The 23,375-nt window shown below is 40.1% G+C and overlaps 1 protein-coding gene across 1 annotated transcript in view; it reads left to right on the top strand.

Moving 5' to 3' along the window:
- The window catches only part of CPZ (carboxypeptidase Z), a 34,359-nt gene extending 14,016 nt beyond the window's left edge, over positions 1-20,343 (top strand). The window contains exons 4-11 of the mRNA XM_064712164.1: positions 659-871; positions 2,918-3,114; positions 4,031-4,192; positions 9,947-10,105; positions 13,919-14,054; positions 15,138-15,277; positions 17,913-18,012; positions 19,876-20,343. Of these exons, the coding sequence (XP_064568234.1) occupies positions 659-871; positions 2,918-3,114; positions 4,031-4,192; positions 9,947-10,105; positions 13,919-14,054; positions 15,138-15,277; positions 17,913-18,012; positions 19,876-20,231 (1,463 nt within the window). The 3' untranslated portion in view covers positions 20,232-20,343. The remainder of the gene's footprint in view (positions 1-658; positions 872-2,917; positions 3,115-4,030; positions 4,193-9,946; positions 10,106-13,918; positions 14,055-15,137; positions 15,278-17,912; positions 18,013-19,875) is intronic.
- The last annotated feature ends 3,032 nt before the right edge of the window (positions 20,344-23,375 follow it).

Genomic DNA, 23,375 nt, shown 5'->3' with positions numbered 1-23,375 from the left:
TTTGTAGAGACCTGTAATTTTGTGTCATTAATTTTGTTCAACCTCTTTAAAAGACTTAATTAAACTGTGCTGAAGAAGTATCTATTTCTCCCCCTCATTTAAAAAGAGCATCAAGACAGGCAGCTCAGAGCAAGATATTTGGATGCATTTACATAATCTCTGTCCTGTGTGATAGCTGTCTGTATATTTGAAATATTTTATTAAAAACTGAAACTTTAGTGCACTTATAAATCTATGACTATCTGTCAAGCTTAACAGCTCATTAAAATATTCTCATTAATGATTGTCACAGATTTTTGTTTGGATGAAGGTACAGATAGCTGAAGACAGATGAATCTCATAAAAAAAAAAGGTTCACCAAATTTAAAGGGAAAAATCTGCACAATTTGTTGCTGAAATGAGCTAGCATACCAAAGGTCATATTTAACTGGAGATTGAACAAATATTTGTTAGTATGCACATGCGTTAGTAAGATTAAAAAAAAAAAAAACCATGTCACAATAAAGTGTAGGATGTACTACATACATTTAAGGTTTTGATTGCAGCTTTATTTTCTATAATACTTTTACTCATAAAGATAATTTGAAAAAAAGTTCAGGTTTTCATACAGTCCTCTGAGCATTATGGTTTTAAACACTGTTATGATTTTTCATTGCAGGCGAAGTAGATGCTGAGGAAGATTTGCCTTCAGACTTGCCAGCAACTTTTATTCAGTTCAAACATCATTCCTATTCCCAAATGGTGAGCACTCTGAAGAAGACTGCCTCGAGGTGCTCCCACATTGCCACCACTTACAGCATCGGCCGCAGCTTTGAGGGGAAGGATCTTTTTGTGATTGAGTTTTCAACCAAGCCTGGACACCATGAACTGCGTGAGTTTGATCAGTGCTGCTGCAGGGAGAGCAGATTGTTCAAGTGAAAACAGGCCCTGTTACTGGGACATCTCCTAAACTGTGAAAAGCCTTGACTCCAAAACATTTCTCCTGCCTTGGGTTCCTGAGTTGCACTGATGATGATTCCTTGTAGCAATTACAAGGAATACCCAGCAGCAATTTCTTACTGTTTTGGGCTCTGTGCATGACCATGCTTGGGAATGCTGTTCCTTGTATCACTGTGTATTTGGCTGCAGTGATATCACTGTTATTTATTTGTGCCCAATGCACAAATTTGGGATCCTTTGTTACTGACTTGCCCTCCCTATCGTCTACCACTTCCTCACTCTCCTTCGCATCCTAAAATACAGAAGTCTTCTGAGAAGGCCTCAGGTAGAGAAGGACATTGACACTGAAAAGGGATGATTCAGCACAGAAAACAATCCTCCTGAACAGAGATTCAGTCAGTACTATACCTGTCAGTTGGTGATAACAGGAATTTATGTTATCATAGCCCCTGAACAGATGTTATTATACCATTTATAGGTGCTAATATATACATTTGGACATGACTCCTCACAAATTTTCTGCAGAGGGGAACACTACAAATCTCTATTTTGTAGTTTCATCACTAAGAGAGCAAGGGCCAGACTTTTAAGTGTTTTAAATTCTTCACAAAGCAGATAACTTTCTAGGGCAGAATTCGGTATTGTTTTCCAATTACTGGCTCCCAGGTCAAAAGTTATACTTGTCTAGATTTGGTGGATTGCTATGTCCATTGCTGAGAGCCTCAGATTGCTTCTCATCAGAAGAACTCTAGCATCAGCACAGCCTCAGCAGTGTGGTGGAACTGATCTACATCTGACCTAATACTTTACTGAGATTATGGTCTCAGGTCAGGCTACTGTGTCCTCTGTGTGCTGTGCTGCCCACAGAGGGGACTCAGAGAGGACAGCAGAGACTGGTCACTTTGTTTACTCTCAGCTGTGCTGCCCTGGGTGGTCTAGAGGTATTTTGAGGTGCCTTTAAACTTAATCAGGTCCCAGCAGATGTCATTAACAGAGCAAAGATCTACATTACATTGTCCTGGCCTATCACCCTTTGTCTCTTTTTCAAAGATAATAAGTTGCAGGTGTCTTTTTAAGCTTTTACTCCATTTGCCGGGAAACCACAAAGCCTATGAATCAGGCTTTTAAATGAGAACTATGATATGGCATGATAAAAGATGGTAGTTTAACACATTTCGTAGCATTTTTCTCTAAATCTATTGCTTCGTGCTGCTCGGACACCATAAAAGGAGGTAGAAATAGGTCTAGAGCTGCAGATTTTACCAGCCTGAGCAAGTGGCATAATAGCTCTGTGCCAGGCTCCCTCCAGTGTCTAGTGCTCAAGATTGGCCAGGATCAAAGGCAAAGATGAAGGGATAGGCAGGAAAAGGTGTCTCCAAAGTGCACTTATTTTCTACTTTCCATTAGTCTCTAAGGAAGGATGGAAACTGAGAGAATAACTACAGAGTATTGCAAAGTTATGTGTTTCTAATAGGCTTATTCCAGGGCTATTTAGCCTGAAAGCCCCTTTTTATGCTTAACCCAACTTCTTTCCTAAATAAAGGGGTAATATATTACATATCTGCAGGTGGTTTCTAGGATCTATGACAAAATAAGGCATTGAAGTCCTCCAAGGTGGCTCAGAGTGCCAGGGTTGTGTTTTGTTCCTCCCCAGCCATGGCTTGATGTTTTTGTTTTTGGCATCCTTTGCTCACAATTAATGATGACTGTAGCAAAAGCTCAGAGCAACAATCACCTCTTATGGTATGGAATCTTAATAGTTTGGAGTTAACTTTATTTCACACTATTTGAACTGTTGCTGAACTGGTGTTTAATGGAGAGAAGTTCACCTAAACTGCTGTGCTATTTGCAGGAATGTGTGCGTGTATTTAGCGTAAATAAAACTTTGATTCATCAGTAAGCAACTTGGATCAGTCTGATTTTGGAAGCCACTCATGTATAATGAAATTAATGCATCTCATTATTTGACATTCCACAGTCAAGCCAGAATTTAAGTACATTGGCAACATGCACGGAAATGAAGTTGTGGGGAAGGAGCTGCTGATATACCTCGCTCAGTATCTGTGCTCAGAATATCTTCTTGGGAACCCTCGTGTCCAGGCCTTGATCAACAACACCAGAATTCATCTCCTGCCCTCACTCAATCCTGATGGGTATGAACTGGCTGCAGAAGAGGTAAAAGTTTTATTATAAGGAGATGTTCAGGCCTTTGTGTTTCTATAATTCTTCATGGGAAAGAACAAACTGAGAGGGGATGTCATGTAAAGGGAGGAACCCCAGGTAGGTTTGGGGGTGCATTGCTTTCCAAAGATGCTGTGAACAGAACTAGGAGGAAATCAGAGCCATATTTGTCAGTTTTGCTGCCTGCATGTGATGATGTAGGAATGACTGTATTACTTTTTCACACACTTAGCACTCTCTGCTATCTGTTCTAGAACAAAATGCCTGACTCACTATAATGACTTACATTGTTTTAGAAGGCAATCGAGTCTAATAATATGCTCATGTTCCCCCTCTTTTAAATCTGTAGGCATAATGAAATGTGAATATTTTCTGTATTGTCAAAGTTTCGTAATGGATGGCAGTTTTCAGAGATCAGCTCATGTCTGATGGAGACCTGTGAAAACTAAGATTCTATTATATGTTATCTGACATTCTCATTTCCCCCTCTCTCTTTTCTCTACCACCACTAGCATGAAATTAGACCTTTCTTTCTCTGTTTTTGCTCATGTGGTGACCTCTGTCCATTGTATGAGTCTGGGGTTATTGCACTCTGCCTCTTCCTATCTTGGGGCATCAACTGTATTTTCTTTTTCTCCTCTAACCCACTCTGCATGCTGCTCTGAGCAAGAGGCTCCTGTGTTCCTCTCATGAGTCACATCACTGGTGAGTGAAACAGTTCCTGAATGCTAGTTAGTGCATTAATATTCATGGGGACAAAATGTGATTAATTAATAAGCGTGGGTTTTTTAACAGTACAGACATTTTCAGTTTACTTCTTTTAAAACTTCCCTTTGATTAATCAATTTCCACAAAGTGTTATTTTGAGACAGGGAGCTATTCTGAAATTGGCTTCTGTGCGACAAAATAGGGGGCTGGTTACAATGGATGGGTCATCGGACGACAGACAGCTCAGAACTTGGACCTGAACAGAAATTTCCCAGATTTGACATCTGAGGCTTACAGAAGAGCTGGGATTCGTGGGGCCCGTCTGGACCACATCCCCATTCCACAGTCCTACTGGTGGGGTAAGGTATGAATTACACATTTTATAAATAATTTCTACTGCAGAGCAGCTCAGGAGTTAAGAGACTGAGATTGCTTGTTCTCAAGTTATTTACTTGTAATTAGATTTTATAAGTGGGACTGAAGTGGACAGGCTTGGAATTGGCATGAAAATCATGGTGTAGGTCTGGCCAAAGTGGCAGGTGTCACAAATAGTTTGGAAAATTTGTGGACAATTTGAACTTTGCTGGTTTAGATTAAGAATAATTGCTGTTATGAGGGGGTCACAAGTGTGTAATAATTCATCATTAGTGCTTTAAACTGTGATGCCTGTTAAAGCCTTTTGTGGATTTGGTTGTCATTGCACCAAGTCCTGCACAGGTCTGATGCAATAGGAGTTTCTGCCATGGAAAATGTACAAAGGCTGTATGCAAAGCTGTGTGGTGTCATCTTCCATTAAGGGTGGATGCTTATAAATGACTGTAACCGTATGGAGCAGTGGAAACAGCCAGTCGAGCTGCAGAGGTGCTGGGAGGGAAAGTTGCTGCTGCAGAGGTCAGAGCAGGATGGAGGCAGCACTACAGGGCCTCACACTCATCATCACTAAGCTCTGTGTGATGTTATGTCAGGAATGCAAAGCTCAGCCCTACCTGAGTTGCTGGCAGACCAGCAGCCCCCAGCACAACTCTAACTGGACCTTAGCTGCCCTTGAATGAAGAATCACAGGAAGCCAAATCAGTAGTTCACATATTGGGAGCTCTGCTTTTCTCCTACTTTTAAACTAATTGTATTCTGATTCAATATTTATTGCTGGCACAAAGCCTCAGACAGGTGGGGAACAGGATTGTTTCATTTGGTGTTAGCAGAAGATTTGAGAGATCATACTCCAGGTTCCTACTCTGCTGCAGGTGGTCTTATGTAAAGCCAGGTCTGTATCCCAAAGGCATCCCTGATGCTACCCCAGTGTTCTGGTACCCCATTTCACAGTAGTAAAATCTAGATTAAAGCACCTCATTTCCTCAGGATAATGTGCAGATAAAGATCCAAGGCTGTAAGAGGCTCAGTAATGCACAGTGTATTAGACCACTGATTTCTGCCATAATTAAGCTCGAGCAGTTTATTCTATTTTTGCATGTAATCATAGATCCCAGATTGTGGCACTGAATTTCTGCATGGTCATAAGGTCACAAGCTTAGTTGTTTTCAACTTTTGACTGAATAATAACAGATAACAGCAAGCTATGTAAATGGAAGTGGAGATCAGAGCCTCAGATGGCAAAGAAAGGTTGAGAGCTGTGGAGCAGAGCCTAAGGCCAAATGGAAATAACAGGTAGAGAAAAAGAGAGGATATTAGGGAAAAAGTCAGACTGATTCTGATTCACCTCTGTGCTGAGTTTCCCTAGTGGGATGCCAGGTGCCCACGAAAGCCACTCTATCACTCTCCTCCTCAGCTGGACAGGGGACAGAAAATATAACTAAAAGCTCATGGGTCAAGATAAAGACAGGGAGAAATTGCTCACTAATTAACTTCAGAAGCAAAAAAGATTGAACTTGAGGAAAATTATTTATATCTATTTTATTTATTATTAATTGAATCAGAGTAGACTAATGAGAAATCTTAAAAACACTTTTCCCCCACCTCTGCTTTCTTCCCAGGCTTAATTTTGCAGCTAAATTCCGTACCTGCTTCCCCACTGTGGTGCAGAGGAACTGGAAATGGGGGCTGTGGTCAGTTCATCCCGCATTATCTATGGTAATCCTTCCACCTGAGAGGAGGGGCTCCTGAGACCCTTCCCCTGTTCCAACATGAGAAGGAAAGGATGGAGATCTTCCTTCAGCCATGTGCTCCCTCTCTCTGTGTGTCCAGAGATGCAGGGTTGAGGACCCAGGCAACACTGAGGAAGGACAAATGTGTCTTTGACCCCCATTTTTTTGCCAGTGCCTGGTGCAAACTGTGAGCTTGTCCCTGTAACTCTGGATTTCCTGGCTCTAACCTCCTCTCTCTCCAAGTCCTGCTTCTGCCCTGGTTCTTCTGCTGACCTGTGAGAGAGGTGGTAGTGGCAGGCAGCCACTTGCAGAAGCCATCTTTACAACCATGTATTTATCTTCCATAAACACTGTGTAACATCACAGCAGCTTACAGAGGGAAGGGTGGAGGCAGCCCAACATAGCTCTCACAGCTACCACCACAGCTCAGCCCCAGCTGCAGCATCTCCCTGGGTTATCTGTCACAGACAACAGGCAGAGAACCTTGGCACACAACCACCCCATCCCACCTGAGCTGTACCTCAGTGGGTGTGGACCTGGGGTTAAAAATACAGCACTTCTCCTGCAAACATTTTCTTGTTTTTAAAGAAGAAATAAGATGGCCATCCATCCTCAGAGCACTGAAACTCAGGGAACTGCTAGGTGCTCTCCTGGCCCCAAAGCTGGTCCTCACATCCAACACTCAGAACATTTCCAAATCCATATGCTTTACAGAGCACCTGAGGGAACCAGGCCTGTGGCCTTAGTGGCACCACAAAATCACCTTGCTAACTACAGTTTCCTATGGTTCACAAACCTGGCAGTAAGTTTTCTCCCAGCCCTGTGTCTCCTGTGCTGATGGTATCACGGGACTATCAAATCAGCTGTCCCTTAATGACCTTCAGTTTTGTCAGGCAGATGAGCCCATGGCTCTTACAGTGGTGCTTTGTGCATGCAGGAGCATTAGGTTGAATGTTTCAACATCAGCCTCTCCCCTTTCATTTACTTAACAGTGTTTGTTACCTGCCTTATTAAAGTAATTACCTGAGTGCTGCAGGGCATTGTACAAAGATCAGGAAGCAGAAAGTGAGCTCTCAGCCAGAGCTCCTGCTCCCCAAAAGCCTGGCTTCATTCAGAGTGTTTTGTTCCCCTCTTTTGTGAATTATTGTAATAAGTGATCTGAGGGCTCAGACAGACCTCAGGCTACATCTCAAATATAGCTCAATTGTCTTGGTTCAAACAGAATTCGGAAGTCTATGCCAGTGGAGGCTGGCATACTCTTTAAGAAAATTAGTCTGGCTGCTTTTTAAAGGGAGAAAAAAAATCTTTGAAAGCCATGGAGACAGTGACTAATTGCAGTATAATTGAAGAAATGAGATTCAGGTTTAGAAAGGGTAGTAGCCCTTCTCTGTCCTCATGCAGAAATAATTTCCCTGTTTTCTAGTTGTGCTCTGAATTGTTCTTGTGAGATGGATACTTTAAAATTGATCTCATCTAACTCAAAAGCAAAAGAAAGCCCTGGTGAAAAAAAAAAAAAAATTAAACTCCACAAAACCCACATTAAAGGAAAAGTCAAAGGCCAGAGTGGCATAGATAACACCTGCTATCATCTGGTGGAGCGGAACCAAATATGCTCATTTACTGAAATGGTATTAGGGTAAAAATAGTGACATTGAAACTCCTGGTTTTTCACAACATTGACTTCAGTAGGACACTGCCTCTGTGAGACAGCACTGTCATGGGGCTTATGCAAGTATCTGCTTAGCCAGTTGTCTGATCAGGATGAAGGACTGAAACCAGGAGCTCTCAAATAAAACTGTGTATTTTACCCTTGTTCATTGAATTGCAGAAGCAACTTAAAAATCATATCAAGGCCCAAGGCTGATGTTTGAAAGCAGGGCTCATGCTGTGTCAGGCAGGGCCTCTCCGGCTTGGCAGCAGGAGCTGGGGCAGCTGCAGCAGGGCAGGGAGCTAATGAGATTTTGGGGCAGCAACCTCCTCAGAAGGGCTGGTGCTATGGACTTGGAAGGTGTGACCTTGTTCCAGGTGCTCAGCCACCCTGAGAAACTCCCAAAGTGTCCAATCCATGGGGCAGGCAGTGACACTTACAGTCCCTTACAAGCCCTCAGGGGTCTTCTCTTCAGAAGAGATGGGCTCAGAGGATGAACTTCCAGGGTGCATGTGGAAGTGGCTGGTTCATTCCAAAGCACTGCCGGGATAAATGTCATGATCAGCTCATCCCAGGACACTGTACAAAGGCCAGAAAAACAAATCCTTTGGTGCAGATAGCGTTCTTTGGACAGTGCCATATTTCTTCTTTGGAAGCCTGGGGTCTGCTTTCTTCTCCCACTTCTGGATTGTGTGAGACTGCTAAAAGTCCTTTCCTTTTGGAATGCCCTTTATCTGCATTTTTTAATAATTTTTTCCATGTCATGCCCTTCCTGGAAACTCTGTGTTTAATCTTCCCTATTATGTAAAAAACTTTGATTAGGCTTCTGGTGTGCAAAGTGCATTCTGTGTTCCTCAGTTGATCAGACTTTACCTGTTACATCCCATTTTTTAAGTTGCCTCTTTAAAATGCGGAAGTTGAAAGCTACAGAGTAGCATTTATCTCAATAGCTGCAGAAGGGCATTTTAAGGAAACCCAAACACTAGAAAGACTATTTTAAAAACTATGCCATCTGTAGGGAGATAGTCTCTTGCTTAGGTCAGGAGCAGACAGGGAAATATCTTCTTAAATCATTCCAGGTAAAACTATGTTTAGATGTGGCTTTTTCCTTGGCTTTCTGCCTCATTGATGGAGCTATAATACACGTATTGTGCATCTTCACAGTGTTTTTTCTGTGCTCTACCCCTGGGTTTGTGGATCCCCAAAGGTTTTTTTTAACAATAGTAGATTAGGGACTGATCCAAAGAAAACAGGAATTATTGTTGTTGAAACACAAGTATATAGGTCTTTAGGGGCTTTATTGAGTTGATTGTGTAGTTTTTTTCTTGTTTGTTCTGGGTGTTTTTTCCCTGCACACAGTTAGTCACTAGTGCTCTCCAGCCTGGCTGCCTGGTTTTCTGGGTGCTGTGTCAAAGCAAAGGGTGACAAGCAATCCCTAAAGCAGCCCTAAATAGATGCTGGATTAACTTCATCATAACAGGTATTTCTCATTTTTATGAAACCTGCATACCTGCAGTGGTGCAGGGTCCAGATAAGCAGCCTCTGTCCTCCTCAGGTTTTCCCCAGGTAACTTCCCCCAGCTGCCAGGAAAGGAACCTCAGCTCTCCGGGGGCACTGGCGTGAGTCTGGGCTTGCAGGGACCGGCCACCAGATGCCACTGTTATCCCTAAGAATGAACCAACACCGGAGCAGGTCCCGGAAATTTCCCCTCAGAAACGGGGTGAAGGAGCCTCCTACATGCCGGGTGCCTGAACATCTCTTAGAGTCTGCTGCCCTCTCCCTTGGCCGCTGTTACTGAGGGGGGACTGTCAAAGACACCTAGATTTGGTGACTTATCTGCCACAGTTCACGGCAAGCTAATTGCAGGCATTGCTGTGCTTTATACGTATCAGTTTTCATTTATTTACAGGTTATCCTGCACCTAAGGATAGCAAATGCATTTTCAACAAGGGTTGAGAATTGCAAATTTATCCCCCTATTCCAGTTTATCCATTCAAAGTTAATCCTGTTGATTCAGAAATGAAATTAGATAGGGAATTAGGTAAGTAATGATAAAATGTCAAAAATTTTCCAGCCTAAAGTATCATAATCTGAAAATGTCATTGTAATGAAAAGTTTCTTCCTCTGTCAAATGCTCTCTTTCCTTTTTTGTTCCATTTTTTCCACAGTGAACAATGTGTATCATCCATTCCCTGGAGAAAACTGATTTTCTTCCCCCAGTAACTTTTGGGCTGGAAGAGCCAAAGAGCTTCAACATTCTCCTTTTGACACAGTCTCTTCTCCATTGGGCTTCATCCTGCACAAGGTCAAATCCCTTTTGAATTGCATGGCTAGTCACAGCTTTTTTTTTTTTTCTCCTGGATTTCAGGTGGCCCCTGAGACAAAAGCAGTCATGAAGTGGTTGAGGTCTATCCCATTTGTGCTCTCTGCCAGCCTGCATGGGGGTGAGCTAGTTGTGACCTATCCTTATGACTATTCAAGGCATCCTATGGAAGAAAAAATGTTTTCCCCTACACCTGATGAGAAGGTAATGCTGCTTTTGTGGGGTTAGCATGTTGGTTCCATTTGTGAAACTACGGAAACATTTACTTTTAATAAATAACAAACTTTAATTCATTTAGATCATGTACCTATGTGGGTATATGTATGCATTTATGTATTAAATATGTATAAATAATATATTTATATACATAATCCAAATATATATATATATGTATGTATATATATGTCTTCAACATGACATCAGCTCATTTGGATAGAGTTGATGCTAATAATGCCAAGGTCAAGTGCTCAGTCCGCACAGAGGCCTTTCACTTAAAACTTGGACTTGTTGATCCTTGTGGATTCCTTCCAACTCAGAATATTGCACGACTCTATTTTATACACTTACTTAATGTACTTTAAAATATAGGATTGTTAACTCTCTATCAGCTTGGTCTGGAAAGATTTACCTATCTTTTGTGAGGTCAGATAAGGTTTCATAAAGCACAGATTAGGAAAGTCCACATTTTAATTTTTTAAGGGAGTTGGCTGTGATATTTTTACCAGTGGTTTCCAGAAGAAAAGGAACAAGCCTGACCAGGAGTGTTATTTTCCTTTGGAATCCATAAGGAGTGAACGGAAAAAAGACTTGTTGCCATATGGTGGCAGCCTTGTAACATTTATTCCAGGTCAGACGAATGGGATTGGTTCTCCCTCTTGTCCCTGAAAAGTTCCTCATTTGGGACTCACTGTAAATCTTCTGTGAAATTTTTTGCCATCTTTCCTATTTCCCTTCGGCTTCCTCAATCTAGTATTCATTGCTGACATGCCCACCAGGAGAACAGCTAGCTTTTCAGCCTGCTAGCTGAGCTAAAAATGTCTGTGGCCCCTTAAGAAAAGTGGTTCTTTATGTAAACAAAGAACAGTTGAAAATAGTCAGAAGTTGATCTTTGACTTGAAGCATCCTTTATCTTTGAGCATATCTCTAGGCTGACTTCTTCTGAAATGGCAGTTCTCACTAACACATATTAAATATTTAAAGATGTATGACTGTTAAACATTTTCTGTATCAATCCATTTCTTCTGAGCTGTACAATGCCTAGTGACTATGTGTATATGAAAATGATTTAGCAGTAAAATTAACCAGGCACTGCACAGCAACAAGCCTGTGTAAGAAATATCTGTTGGGTGCTAATGCAAGCTGCAGAACCTCTTGCTGAGGACTGGGGGAAATCATAAAATTGTGCTTTTACATCCCACTGCCTGGGCTAGGGCTATCCTATGCATAGGTGGTGAAGGAATATTGCCATGTGTGCTTCATCAAGCAGTTCACCTCTGGAATGGAAGTACAGCAGTACTTCCATCATTTCCACTCAGGGACAGCACATCTATTTTGAGTGGAAGTATGCAGCCACACAGACAAAGGTCTCTATCCCAGTGTAGTGCACAGCTGGACAAACCCTAATGGCACTCCTGGCTTGCAGCACAGGGACAGGGAACCCTATACAGGTGACTGCTGCATAGTTAGTGACTGCAAAGTCTGGGAATTTGGCTGCAAATCTGGAAGTTTAGAACACGCAGTGGAGGGCTGGGGATGTCTTCAGTGAAAAACTGATTTTTCAAATGACAGCACAAGAAACCTTAACAGCCCTGTTAGTATCACTTGAAATTTTTCACAGAAATATATAAAACCTGTACCAATGAAGACCTGCATTTAAATAATGTGTTCTACAGCTGCTGCTGTCAGGGAACCTGCATCCCAAAATACAGCAGTTTGGTTATCTGCCATACATTGGCCAAAACCATTGTTCTGAATGCTGACTTTCTACATTTGCTCTGCAAGGGGAAACTTGCAGACCAGGGTGAAATGCTGCAGAGCAGGTGATAGCCAGATATTTAAAAAATCAAATTTTGAGAAATATATTCAAAGCATGTTTCCCCATTTGAAAATGCATCTGTGCTTCCACCTCCGTATGTCCGTCATGGTGCATGCATGGAAGCACAAGGATCCTCTCCTCTGTTCCAGGACGCTGCAGATTTCAAGTCCTTTTTTGGCCTGCACCACAACCTGGGACAGTACTGGCTGAGAGCAAGGAGTCTCAAAACTGGACCATGTCCTTACACTCACATTCTTGCATCTGGTTCAGCCCACCTCAAAACTCTCCCATATTTTGGGATTTGTGGAGATGGATGTTTTATTTTAACAAGAAACTGAATTGATGACTCTGCTCACCAGAGCAGAAAGATCCACACCAAGTCAAGTTCACTCCCTTTGTGATAACAAATGTATTGTTATCCAGGAACTTTTTTCTTCCTCTTCTCACTACCACTGGCCTTCTTTTACTTGAACTATTGGCCAGGCAAAAGCCTTATGCCTCTTGGTGTGAAACAAGAGGAGGCTTGGTCACTGGGAATAGGACATCTGCAGATGTCTTTGTAAGAGGTGAGGATCATACTCCTAACTCACATAGGCACCGTCTAAACTTTATGTCAAATATCTTCCATGGAACGTTCAGAAATGGAACCCAAATTCCTGTAGAAATTAAAGATATTGTGCCTGGCACTGAACTATTGTCAGTGAAATTTCTTCTTAACATATTTAATTAATTTCTATTTCTTTTCAGCAAAACTTTGAAGGACACAATTTGCTGGCCTGAGCAATATTGAGACACATAGAAACTTAAGGGAGTTGCAAAAGCATTTTATATTAAGTCTGAATTTTTTGTTTCTGGTCATCAGAAGTATGTTAGCAATGTGTCTTTGCACTTACATTAAACTGTCTTTCCACCTTTCCTTGCTCACCTACCTGATCCCATAATTGGCTCAGCCATGTGATTATTAGAAACAATCACAAATATCAATCAATGTTGTATGCTTAATCTTTTGGGTCTTTATCCTTGATGACAACACTAGGATAAAGCTTTAGGATCACTTCTAAAACTAGATTTTAGACACCAAACTTCTTGCACACACTGTCTTAAGCAATATGGAATGAAACTCATGATGATGAATAGTAGTATCAAGTAGCACCTGATAACTGCTGTAATTTCAGTGTCGAAATCTGAGTCTTGCCTTAGCAAGATAAGGTCCAAATAGACAAAAAGGAGAGGGAGGATTTTTTATACAAAGTTGGAATAACCATTGGAGAAGAAGGGCAGGAACATGATTCAAATAAATGGTTTCTTCAGATAACTGCTCTTTCTTCTGTCTTCACTACATGTTCTGCCACTGTTCCTTTCTGCGTGGTGACTGCTCTGCTCTTCATCAGTGTCAACACTCTTTGGAAATCAGTGGTGACATCCTGCATCATCACATCCTATCCTTCACTTTTTGGAATGGTTTCTGCCCCACACAGAAGGAGCTCTCTGAGATTAAACTGGCAGGTTTTCCTGTGTGAGTGATAAGTGCAAAGCAAATTGACACTGACTATTTTAAACAGCAGCATTCAGTGTGAAGATTTAGTTGGGCCGAAGGGTAAAAAATATCAAAAACTAAAACAAAACATAAAAGAAGCCTAAATTTAAATTTTAAAACCTGGGACTTGAAGTACAACCAAAAATGTCCTTTGGTCCTGCCCCAGGTGGTAGATTGAAGCCAAGTATCAAAAAATCCATTGTTATTTAATATGTTGTCCCTGGATAAATATATTGGATTGAAGAGAAGAAACTCCAGAGAAGAAGACAAATCAAAATTTCTTAGCAACAAGCAAAACTTCCTTATAGAGCAGTTCATCCCCTCCTTCAGTCTCGAGGACACAGGGTGACTTGTTGTCTGGACTGACAACAGCAACAGTTAATAACAGCAATGGCAAAGTGTTCAGTTTGTAAAAGCAAACATATTCCAATCATGTCTGTAACAGGTGTTCAAGATGCTGGCTAAAGCCTACGCAGATGCACACCCCGTCATCTCAGACCGGTCTGAGCTTCGCTGTGGTGGGAATTTTGTGAAACGTGGAGGTATTATAAATGGTGCTGAGTGGTACAGCTTCACTGGAGGTAAAACCACTTTACCATCCTATCAAGTGAGGTAAAACCTCTATGTGACCTTTATAAGACACCAGGGTTTGAACAAAATGATTTTATTAATTTCAGTTTGGTTAAGGTCCTGCCCATGTAAAACATAATTTTTAGGGGATTTAAGTAGTAAATCTATGTTGGTAACGTTTTTATGCCGTTAACATGGGATGCGTTCAACCCCAATGGGACTTGAGGAAAATTAACAAGTTATGCAAGGGTCACATTTGTTATACCATATAATATAATATTTTTATTTTTAAATCTGACATGTAGAAATAAATTCTTAATGCTATGCTCTCATTCCTTAGCTTCCTGAGTCTGAATCCATCTTGTAGGCAATGCATGTGCTGCTTCCTCATCTGTTTAAATAAATTCTTTTTTCAGGGAAAACTACAACAGAGACAAACGTCCAATTCATTTGTGCTTCCGCTGTTAATTTGATTTCCCCAATAATAGTATTTTGTTTTCTTTAGAATTCCTTCAATACTGGCATGGATAAAATATCAGTGTTCATAAATTTTCAGCTGCGCTTCACTTGTGTTTTCCAATAGGACCCAGCTGGATCCCCAAATAATTATGTTGAAACTAGACATTTGGAATGCTTTAGGGCATGTGTGAGAATTAGGTTTAGATCTCTTTGGCTTACTGTCTTCCCAAAATTATATCTAATGTCTTTTGTACCGAAAGAGTTTTGAGCATAATAATGGCAAAAGGTCATTTCTTTTCTGGTGACCCTTGGCAATCACCTCTGATACAGCCAATTATACAGTTACTGTAATTAACCAATCTTTATTGCTGTATTGCTACTTCTTGGTCAGGTGAATAATGACGTAAAATTATGCTTTTTTGCCTGGAAGGAGTGTCATTGTCATTAGTTTTTATAGTTGAAACAAGCTATAGAATTCTGAATTTGTTGAACACTTTTTATGTATTTGCAAGTGCTTTTTACAGTATAATAACCCACATCCATTGGGACAGCATTCAGCTGGCTGCAGCACCAAAGCTTCAGCTAAAAGCTACAAGGCTGTTCATAAGCTGTCTTCTTTCTTTTTAAACCTGTAGGTATGGCAGATTTTAATTACCTTCACACAAATTGCTTTGAAGTTACCGTGGAGGTAGGATGTGAAAAGTTTCCTTTGGAAGAAGAACTGTTTACAATATGGCATGAAAATAAAGCTGCCCTTCTGAATTACATGGAAATGGTACTGCTCTGCTTTTACAGACCTTTTTGCTTTCTTTTTTTCTTTTTCATTCTTTGTCAAAATTAATTTCTTTGTTGTTTTCCTGGTTAGCTCTCGAGGTGATGCCGAATCAAAACCACACTCCTCCAGGGTCCCCAGTGCCTCAGTTTATCTGGCAGGACACACAGGTGGTATTTTGTCTATGCTGCAGAAGGGCTTGAGACTGAGGACTGCAAAGGCCTTGAAAATAGTGAGAAAGGGAATTATTTGCAAATACTTTGGGGAGCATTATTCATCAACTGTGCAAAATTTTAGCACTAGAGAAAACCTTAACATTCAGAAAAGTATGAATCAACTTTCCTTTTGAAGACTAAAGCAAGAAGATCTCTCCAGAGAGCTTCCTGAAATTTTCCTTTCCATATTCCATGTTTGTGTCCCAAACTCTACTGTCCCACAGCAAGAAATTTAGATTCAGCTAAGCTCTTGCTAGAAATGCCATTTACACGCTTTTGATCTTGATTTTTTTTATGAAAGTAGTTATTAAAAACCTAAAGCCAAATCTTCTAAAGGAAGAACTGTGTGTCTCTGAGCATTAAAACGTGCCACTTAAATGTCATTTTTAATAATAAGTTTAAGCTCAGCAAAAACAAATACCTCACTGACAATAAGTAAGTGAGCATAGAAACAGAAGTTGCTCTTTCTCTCAGCCATTAGTAGATTAGCTTTCTGTCATGCCTTATTTTGATAGAGTATGCAGTAATTTAAAATTGTTAGGAGTGTTTTTATGGCCTTTCTAAGCAACCTCTTGCTACTTGTGGTAAGTATTATCATTCAATAAAGTCTGCAGTACAGACCACCAAACTCATTTCGTTTTACAGCTGCCTGATGAAAATGAGTTTTAGTGAATCCAAATGGAGCTGGGTTAAATCCATATATATTACAATTGAAGTCTTCAAGATGTAAAGATTTTATAGTGTGAGATACTGTAGAAGTCTGTGCTGGAAAAGCTTTTTGAGTAAATGCAGGACAGTAAGCAAAACAACTTTGCAGATAAGGATGACTGAATTACCCACGATAAGGATTAAGTCTGCCATGACCAATTCAAACTTTTCTTATTCTGATACATACCAGGCTATTTGGTGTGTGTACAAATATACTTGGCTCAACACACAGAAGTAGAATTCATTTTCCTAAACACTGATCTCTTCTCCCCATCAGAAGCAATATCAAAACACCCTGCCAAACTCATGTGACACAAATTTGAGGGAAAAATGAAAAATAGTACATTTAATAAAGCAAACCAAAGCAGGATTGAGAAAGAAATTTCAGTTTTGTAATTTTTATCCTGTCATGTTATAATTGCAAAATTAGTATTGAAGCTAGATGAGGTCATACTACTTTGAGTATGTCTACACTGTAAATTGAATTTGAGTCCGAGATGACTCTTCTGACCATATTTACTTTCTATCCATATGATAAATCCCCAAGTTTGTACTGCAAAGCAAACTGCAGTGCTTCATTATAAGGGATAGTTTTCAAATCCTTATATTGAGTTGCTCCTAAACTTTCCAGTGAGTAGCTTAACTCAGTACATGGAACAGCTGCTCAACAAGAGCAGTGACAACACAGTTTCACCTTAAATTAAAAACTGCTCTCACTAGACTAGACTTATTTTTTCAAACTTTCTATTATCAACTACTGTAAAGTTGGATATTTTAATGATTATTTTTAAACATCTCTATATTCCAACAGAAAAGCAAACATGTTTTTCCCATTGTTTTGATAGTTTGTGCTTTTTTTCTATTCTTCTCTTGTGACAAGGGTGCTGAGAAAGGGAAAGTGAGTAGAAAAGAGGAATTGGGGAAGTAAAGAACAACCCAAGTTGGTCATAGCTGTTTATAGAAAAATCAAAATGGAATTATTTTTCACTTAAAAAAGGTCATATACATTTCCAGATATAAAATATTTTAAATTTGAAATGCTGTAAAAAGAGAACCTTAAGAGGCCTAATGTTTCAATACTTTGAACATTTTTTCTGTTTTGTTTTATTTTATTGAACTTTCAGTATAGCTGTTAGTGCACCTCCTTGTATGAAAAAATTTACATTGCTCTTTAATTTGTCACCAAGCACATTTCTCAACAGCTCAAGCAACTCAGTTCTGTGCTTGTAGCGAAGGGGAAATGGCTGTCATACACCTTGCTGTCATGACATTCTGACAGGCAGTGAAGTGTAGGCAGCAGAGTGATAATGAGTCACAAGTACCTGAAGTGATGCCTTCACATTGTGTTCAGGGCACCAGATTTGTTTTGAAAGCCTTAACTTTTCATTTCTTTGTGGTTCTGTGTCTAGGGCAGACATTCAGAACAGTCCTTAAATACTGTGGTCACATCACAAGGTGCCAGTGATTTGTGCAGAGAAGGGTCTCTCCAAGCAGAGCCACATACCTGTCCTAAAAAAGCTCTGGTTCCATTTTCCCTTTCCCTCAGTCCCCTTGGACCTCCCTAAATAGGCCATGTGATCTGAAGGGGCATTATCTCCTGAGAGCCTCTGAATGGGGTGAATTTTTTGACAATTGCTTCCTCTCTACAAAGGTTTCCTTGTGATGAGGAGGTGGTATTGCAGTGACTCCCATCTAACTCTGCTTTGCTTTGCCAGGTTCATCGGGGGATAAAAGGAATTGTGTCTGATAAGTTTGGCAACCCAATAAAAAATGCTCGTATTTCAGTCAGGGGCATTCAGCATGATGTCACCACAGGTAATATTTTTGGTTTAAGATTTTTCCTGGGGCAGGTTGAAAGTACTGAGAGCTTAACCTGCAAAAGTATTGCCATGTTTGGTAGAAATGACACCTTAATGGAAAACTGAAGGCTCAGATGGGGGTTCTGTTCTGGAATAACAAGAGAGAAGACATGTTAAGCTGACTGCTAAGTCTGTCCTGTCTCTGGGATGATGGAGCTCTTCATATGAAAAATTCCACCTGGAACAGTCTGCTGTCCACCAAAGCTAATTTGGGAGAATATGGCAACAGCTCTGCTCAGGGGCTGTAACTCAGCATGTGGAGATGTGGAACCTTGATGGAATAAGTTAGTTGAGATATTGTGAACATGTTGTGGGTAGTGCAGTAGAATCCCCTCTGATTTTCACAACTAGAATAATTGCAGAAATTGAAGGGTCCACAACTTTTCCTGTTCATGTGGAAATACATAAATATGTGCAATTTTTGGAACTATTATTATTAGAACATTGAATTATGCCCACTTTATACCTGTCACCAGCTGATAAACATATATTGGGGCATATACAACTGTTATTTTTCACAGTCATAAAGTTCTGAGCTCTTAGGCTGTCACTGAAATCAATGCTTTCTTTTTATTATTGATTTCAGTGAGAACAGGGTAGGTCATAGAAGTGCAAAATAGAAGATATGAATGGTTACATTTTGGTCTAATGGTCATTGTTGAATCAATTTGGAAAGCCAGAATGGCTTATAATGTAGTGGATGTTTTCCAGCTTTCAAAAAAACCAGTACTAGAGGGGATACAATAGTGGAGATGATGCAGATTATTGAGGCTGGTGGGAGACTCTGGCATGAATTAGGGTCTTTTTCAAACTTCTTCCCAGACAATGGCTTCCCATTGGCAGTGGACCTTTAAAGGATTAAGAATTAAAGAAAAATATGTTTGCACTGTAGGAAAGAGAGTATTTGCTCTGAGTTAGGTGGGGTTAAAAATGTCATATGGCTAAAAAGTTTTTTGATTTTAGTGTTAAAAAGAACTAAGAAATTCCATGAGAAACTAGTATTAAATGCAGCACTAACTGAGCTAAGAGACTTGCCATTCAAAATAAAGGAAATATAAAATGAGGAATAAATTTTTCAGTTTTAAAGCTCCCTGCTTTTGCCTGCAGGGTCTAACCTTCAGCTGGAGGAAATTTACACCCGTTTTACACTAATGGCAATTTATACCAGCTGCAGCTCCAAGTCCATACATAGTCTTACATGCAAGAATGTCTGCAAAGGAATTGAATGTAATTTAATTAAAAGAGGGATTTCTTAGCTCCTCAGACATTCTAAATATATATATGTGTATATATTGCAGCCTGGACTCTGATTTCGTTTTCTTACGTTTCACTTAGTTTTAAATTGATTTCTTTGGGAGTTATTCATTGTTCCCTTGGGAAAAGCAGCATGAAGGAAAGTGTCTTTTCGCTGTGATACAGAAACAGCAGGTAGGGACATTTTGTATGTGATTTTTACTCCATTACTTCCCAAGGGCCAAGTTTTCTTAAGTTTCACTTAGTTTTAAATTGATTTCTATGGGAGTTATTCCTTGTACCCTTGAGAAAAGCAGCATGAAGGAAAGCATCTCTTCCCTGTGATACAGAAACAGCAGGTAGTGACATTTTGTATGTGAATTTTACTCCATTAACTGCCAAGGGCCAAGTTTTCACAGGCAAAGTCTCTTTTATGTTATCTAGAGTTTGCCTTCAAACATTTTCCAAAATCTGAGCTGTTTCCATGGCCCACCCCTTAGCTGCCATCTGAGGTAGTGCGTGCAGCTACAGGGGCTGTGAGGTGAAAAACTGATCTTGGTTTTGTTGTGCCTGTCCCTTTCCCAAGCTGCTGATGGTGACTACTGGCGGCTCCTGCCTCCGGGGACGTTCATCATCAGCGCCCAGGCGCCAGGCTACAGCCGGGTGATGAAGAGGGTCACCATCCCCACCAGGATGAAGCAGGCCGGCCGCGTGGATTTCGTGCTGCGGCCCGCCGAGGCCTGGCCCAGCAAGCTGCTCCGGCGCTCCATGGAGGACGCCTACGACCCTCAGGACCCGCTGGAACTTTTTGACCCTCACGCCCAGCACGGGCAGGCCGAGGCTCGCGGAGGGTCCGCGGCAGGCAGGGAGAAGCCATGGTGGTGGTCGTACTTCAGCTCCCTGGACCTGCACAAACCTCTGTGGCTGCTCAAGCAGCGCTGAGGGACCGATGGCGCCGCGCTCCGCTCGGCTCGCTCCGCTGCCCTTCCAGACACCCGCGCTGCTCTTGGCAATATTTAAATGTTTCATTTGAAAATATAATATTAATTCAAGCACGCTTGCTTCTTTTGTTTTCTCTTCACACACAACTGAGTATATTCAAGTGGGCTTTTAAGTATTAAAAACAACGGTGCACATCCATTCAAAGGGCAGATTTTATGCAGGTTTTTTCTTGGTAATGCTCTGTACTTCTGCCCATGTAGTTAATCATCACATTCATTATTTATTAGGTTCTAAGTACCTGCAGGAAAATATTCCTGATCCTTTAATGCATTTTTGTACATGTTTTAATACATTAATGATAACACACTAAAAACAACATTCAGAAACACTCAGAAAACTCCTTTATTTTCCATTTTTACATTAGCATATTAAGTTCATTACCTCTTCTAATAACAGCTCAAGATATAGGGTCTTTTTTAAAAATTTTAAATGTTTTTACAAATTTAAAAATAAGCTTTTAATGTATTTAGCAAAATACTGGAAAATGCCTTTACTGCTGAAAATACATAATATAAATGTGTGTAGACGTAGAAAAATACTTGAGATAATTCATGAGGAATTTAGGTTCAAGTGTGACATATTACACTGAAGTTTTTAACATCATGCACTGTTCTGAGCCTATGTATACGTTAATGAAATTTGTAGACATCAAAGGAATCAAACTTCTTTTCAAGATACTTGAGTAAAGTTCAGTGAATAGTGGTCTTGCAAGAGGCTGTCCTCTCTCAAATATCAGATGCAATGGATTTTTTAAGGTGATATTAAAGAAAAGTCTTTGATTTTGATGAAACACATAGGCCCACACCTCCTTTTAGCCTGGACTGTTAATGAACTCCCTATATAGACTGTATTTCCTCCTCTAAATGCCACAGTGCTTGAATGGTGTGATTGTTGGAGCTGATTTACTTTCTGCAGGAACTGCTGGATTAGCTGTGTGGATTGCCCTATGAGTTCTAAAAACTTTTTTTGCTCATCTTAGATAAAGCAGCCCCATTGCATGAGCCCCATAGTCCACATGCACATATCTCATTCTGTAGCTTCCTAGGAAGACCCAAGAGATGAATGATCTTAATTCTGCAACCAGATGCTGCACATGGCTAAGTACTTTATTCCCAGTTGTAATCTGATTGAAGTTAGGAGTCTGTTATTCATGTGCTTGGATGTCTGCAGGACTGGAGACTATGTTAAAATGAAAGAAAATAATTTCAGAGCATTAACAAAAAGTAATTATATGGGAGTGAATGTACTGCATGCACATGGGTAAGTGTTCCTTGCCCAGGCTTGCCAAGTTAAAGGAACTCTGAACCCTAAATATGCCAAAGAAAATTGAGCAGGAGATACACCTCCAGACTTTATTTCCAGTAATAGGTATTACTACTCTTTTTTTTGGTCATTTTTTTTCAAAGCCAGCTTCCTGTGAAAACAGTGGTGAAGCTAACAAAATCAGAGCAATATGCTAAATTGCTAAGTATTAGCTGCACTTATTAAACACATAATTTGTTGCATGCTTAGAAAGATGTTTTCTCTGAGTACTTCCTAGATTCTCACAGACCTATTTAGAAATTTTTTAAGTGATCACAGTTAACCCAAGCCTGCTGAAATGCCAAACAGAATGACTGTGCAAAAAATTCACTTTTTTCCTGCAGTCCAGAGTTGAAAAAGTAGATGAAAGTCAAGACTTGGGAAATATGATTTCTGAGTAGATTGTAAAGACATCTTATGTTTGAGACAGTTTGAAAAAGTAGTTTGCTGTACTACTATACCACTTATGGTATATTAGTGAAAAGAGAGAGAGCAAGAATAGCCTCTCTCCCCACCTCAGTCATAAAAAGAAGTGTCCAGCAGAGAAAAAGTTAAGATCAGAACCTTCTGCAGGTTCACACTTAACAGCCTTTATAGAAGGGATGTATTAAACTGCATTGAAGTAACTGTGAGGCTCCTGGGAAAAGGTGTGCTTTGTCTTCTGGAGCTATTTAATCTTTTTCATAAGAGGAATTCTGTTTTCAGTTCCCTTGGAGGTGGAAAAGACTGGTAGAATGACTAAGTAGCTCCAAAAAGACCATTTTACTATAGAGGAGATTTAGGACTTATTTGTTGGTGCTTTCAGAAAGAAAAGAAAAGAAGTAAAGGAAAGAAGGAGGAAGAAAAAGAAAGAAAGAAGGAAAGAAAGAAAAGGAAAGAAGAAGAGAAAGAGAAAGAAAGAAAGAATTGGTCAAAGCCAGCCAAGTAACAATGCAATCAAAATTAGTATCACCATTCAATTTTTATTTGAGATTAATACAGACTTAGTTCTATATATATATGTGAGAGAAAATATTGGCTTGGATGTGTATGTGTATCCTGAACTGGATTACATAAATCTTCTCTAATGTTAATTTAAATCAAGCAATGTGTGTTTAGTATCAGACTGTTTTGTTAAAATAAAAAAGAAAAAAAGACATAACCCAAAATAACCCGCTCCATGACTATAATATGGTTCAAAGGATTTTTAAGTGGTGGTGAAATTTAAGCCGCTGTAGGCAGCTCTGTAACTAATATGTGGAAATGAACACAGTGATCAGCTCCCTCATGCACCTCTGTGAAAGGCTCATATACAGAGTTTAATGGAACATAAATTTAGGAGAATATTAAATACTTTTTAAATAGAAAGAGGGATTAAAATGCTTCAATGAAACATGCCCTCCTACAAGTGAAGTGAAAGTAACATAGGAAAGAAGTGAGAAATAACCAAAGCTCTCTGGCAGTCTCCTTCATGCTTGAGCCCTGCCTTAGAGACTGGGCTTGGCCTTTTTCCAGTGCTGCTTTGGACCCTGACAGGTTCAGCAGCCAGACGGTGCTGTCAGAAATTATAGTGTGTGTTCATCAGACTCCCTCTCCTTTTAAGTCAGAGTCTACATAATTTTTTTCAATTACCTTCCAACCACATATTGAACAGTATTGATGTATGTTTTTGCAACATCCTCCTTAATAATTAATTTCCCAGTCTCCATATTTATTTCAGAGGGATCTTCTCTACCATGGAGCCAAACTTTTCTGCACAATCACACTAATAAATGTTTTGACCTGCCAACTGTCCAGACCTCA

The sequence above is a fragment of the Zonotrichia leucophrys genome, chromosome 4, assembly GCF_028769735.1.
Source record: "Zonotrichia leucophrys gambelii isolate GWCS_2022_RI chromosome 4, RI_Zleu_2.0, whole genome shotgun sequence".
NCBI classification, from domain to species: Eukaryota; Metazoa; Chordata; class Aves; order Passeriformes; family Passerellidae; genus Zonotrichia; species Zonotrichia leucophrys.
Note: the sequence above shows the minus strand (reverse complement) of the source record. Positions and strands in the feature narration are given on the sequence as shown.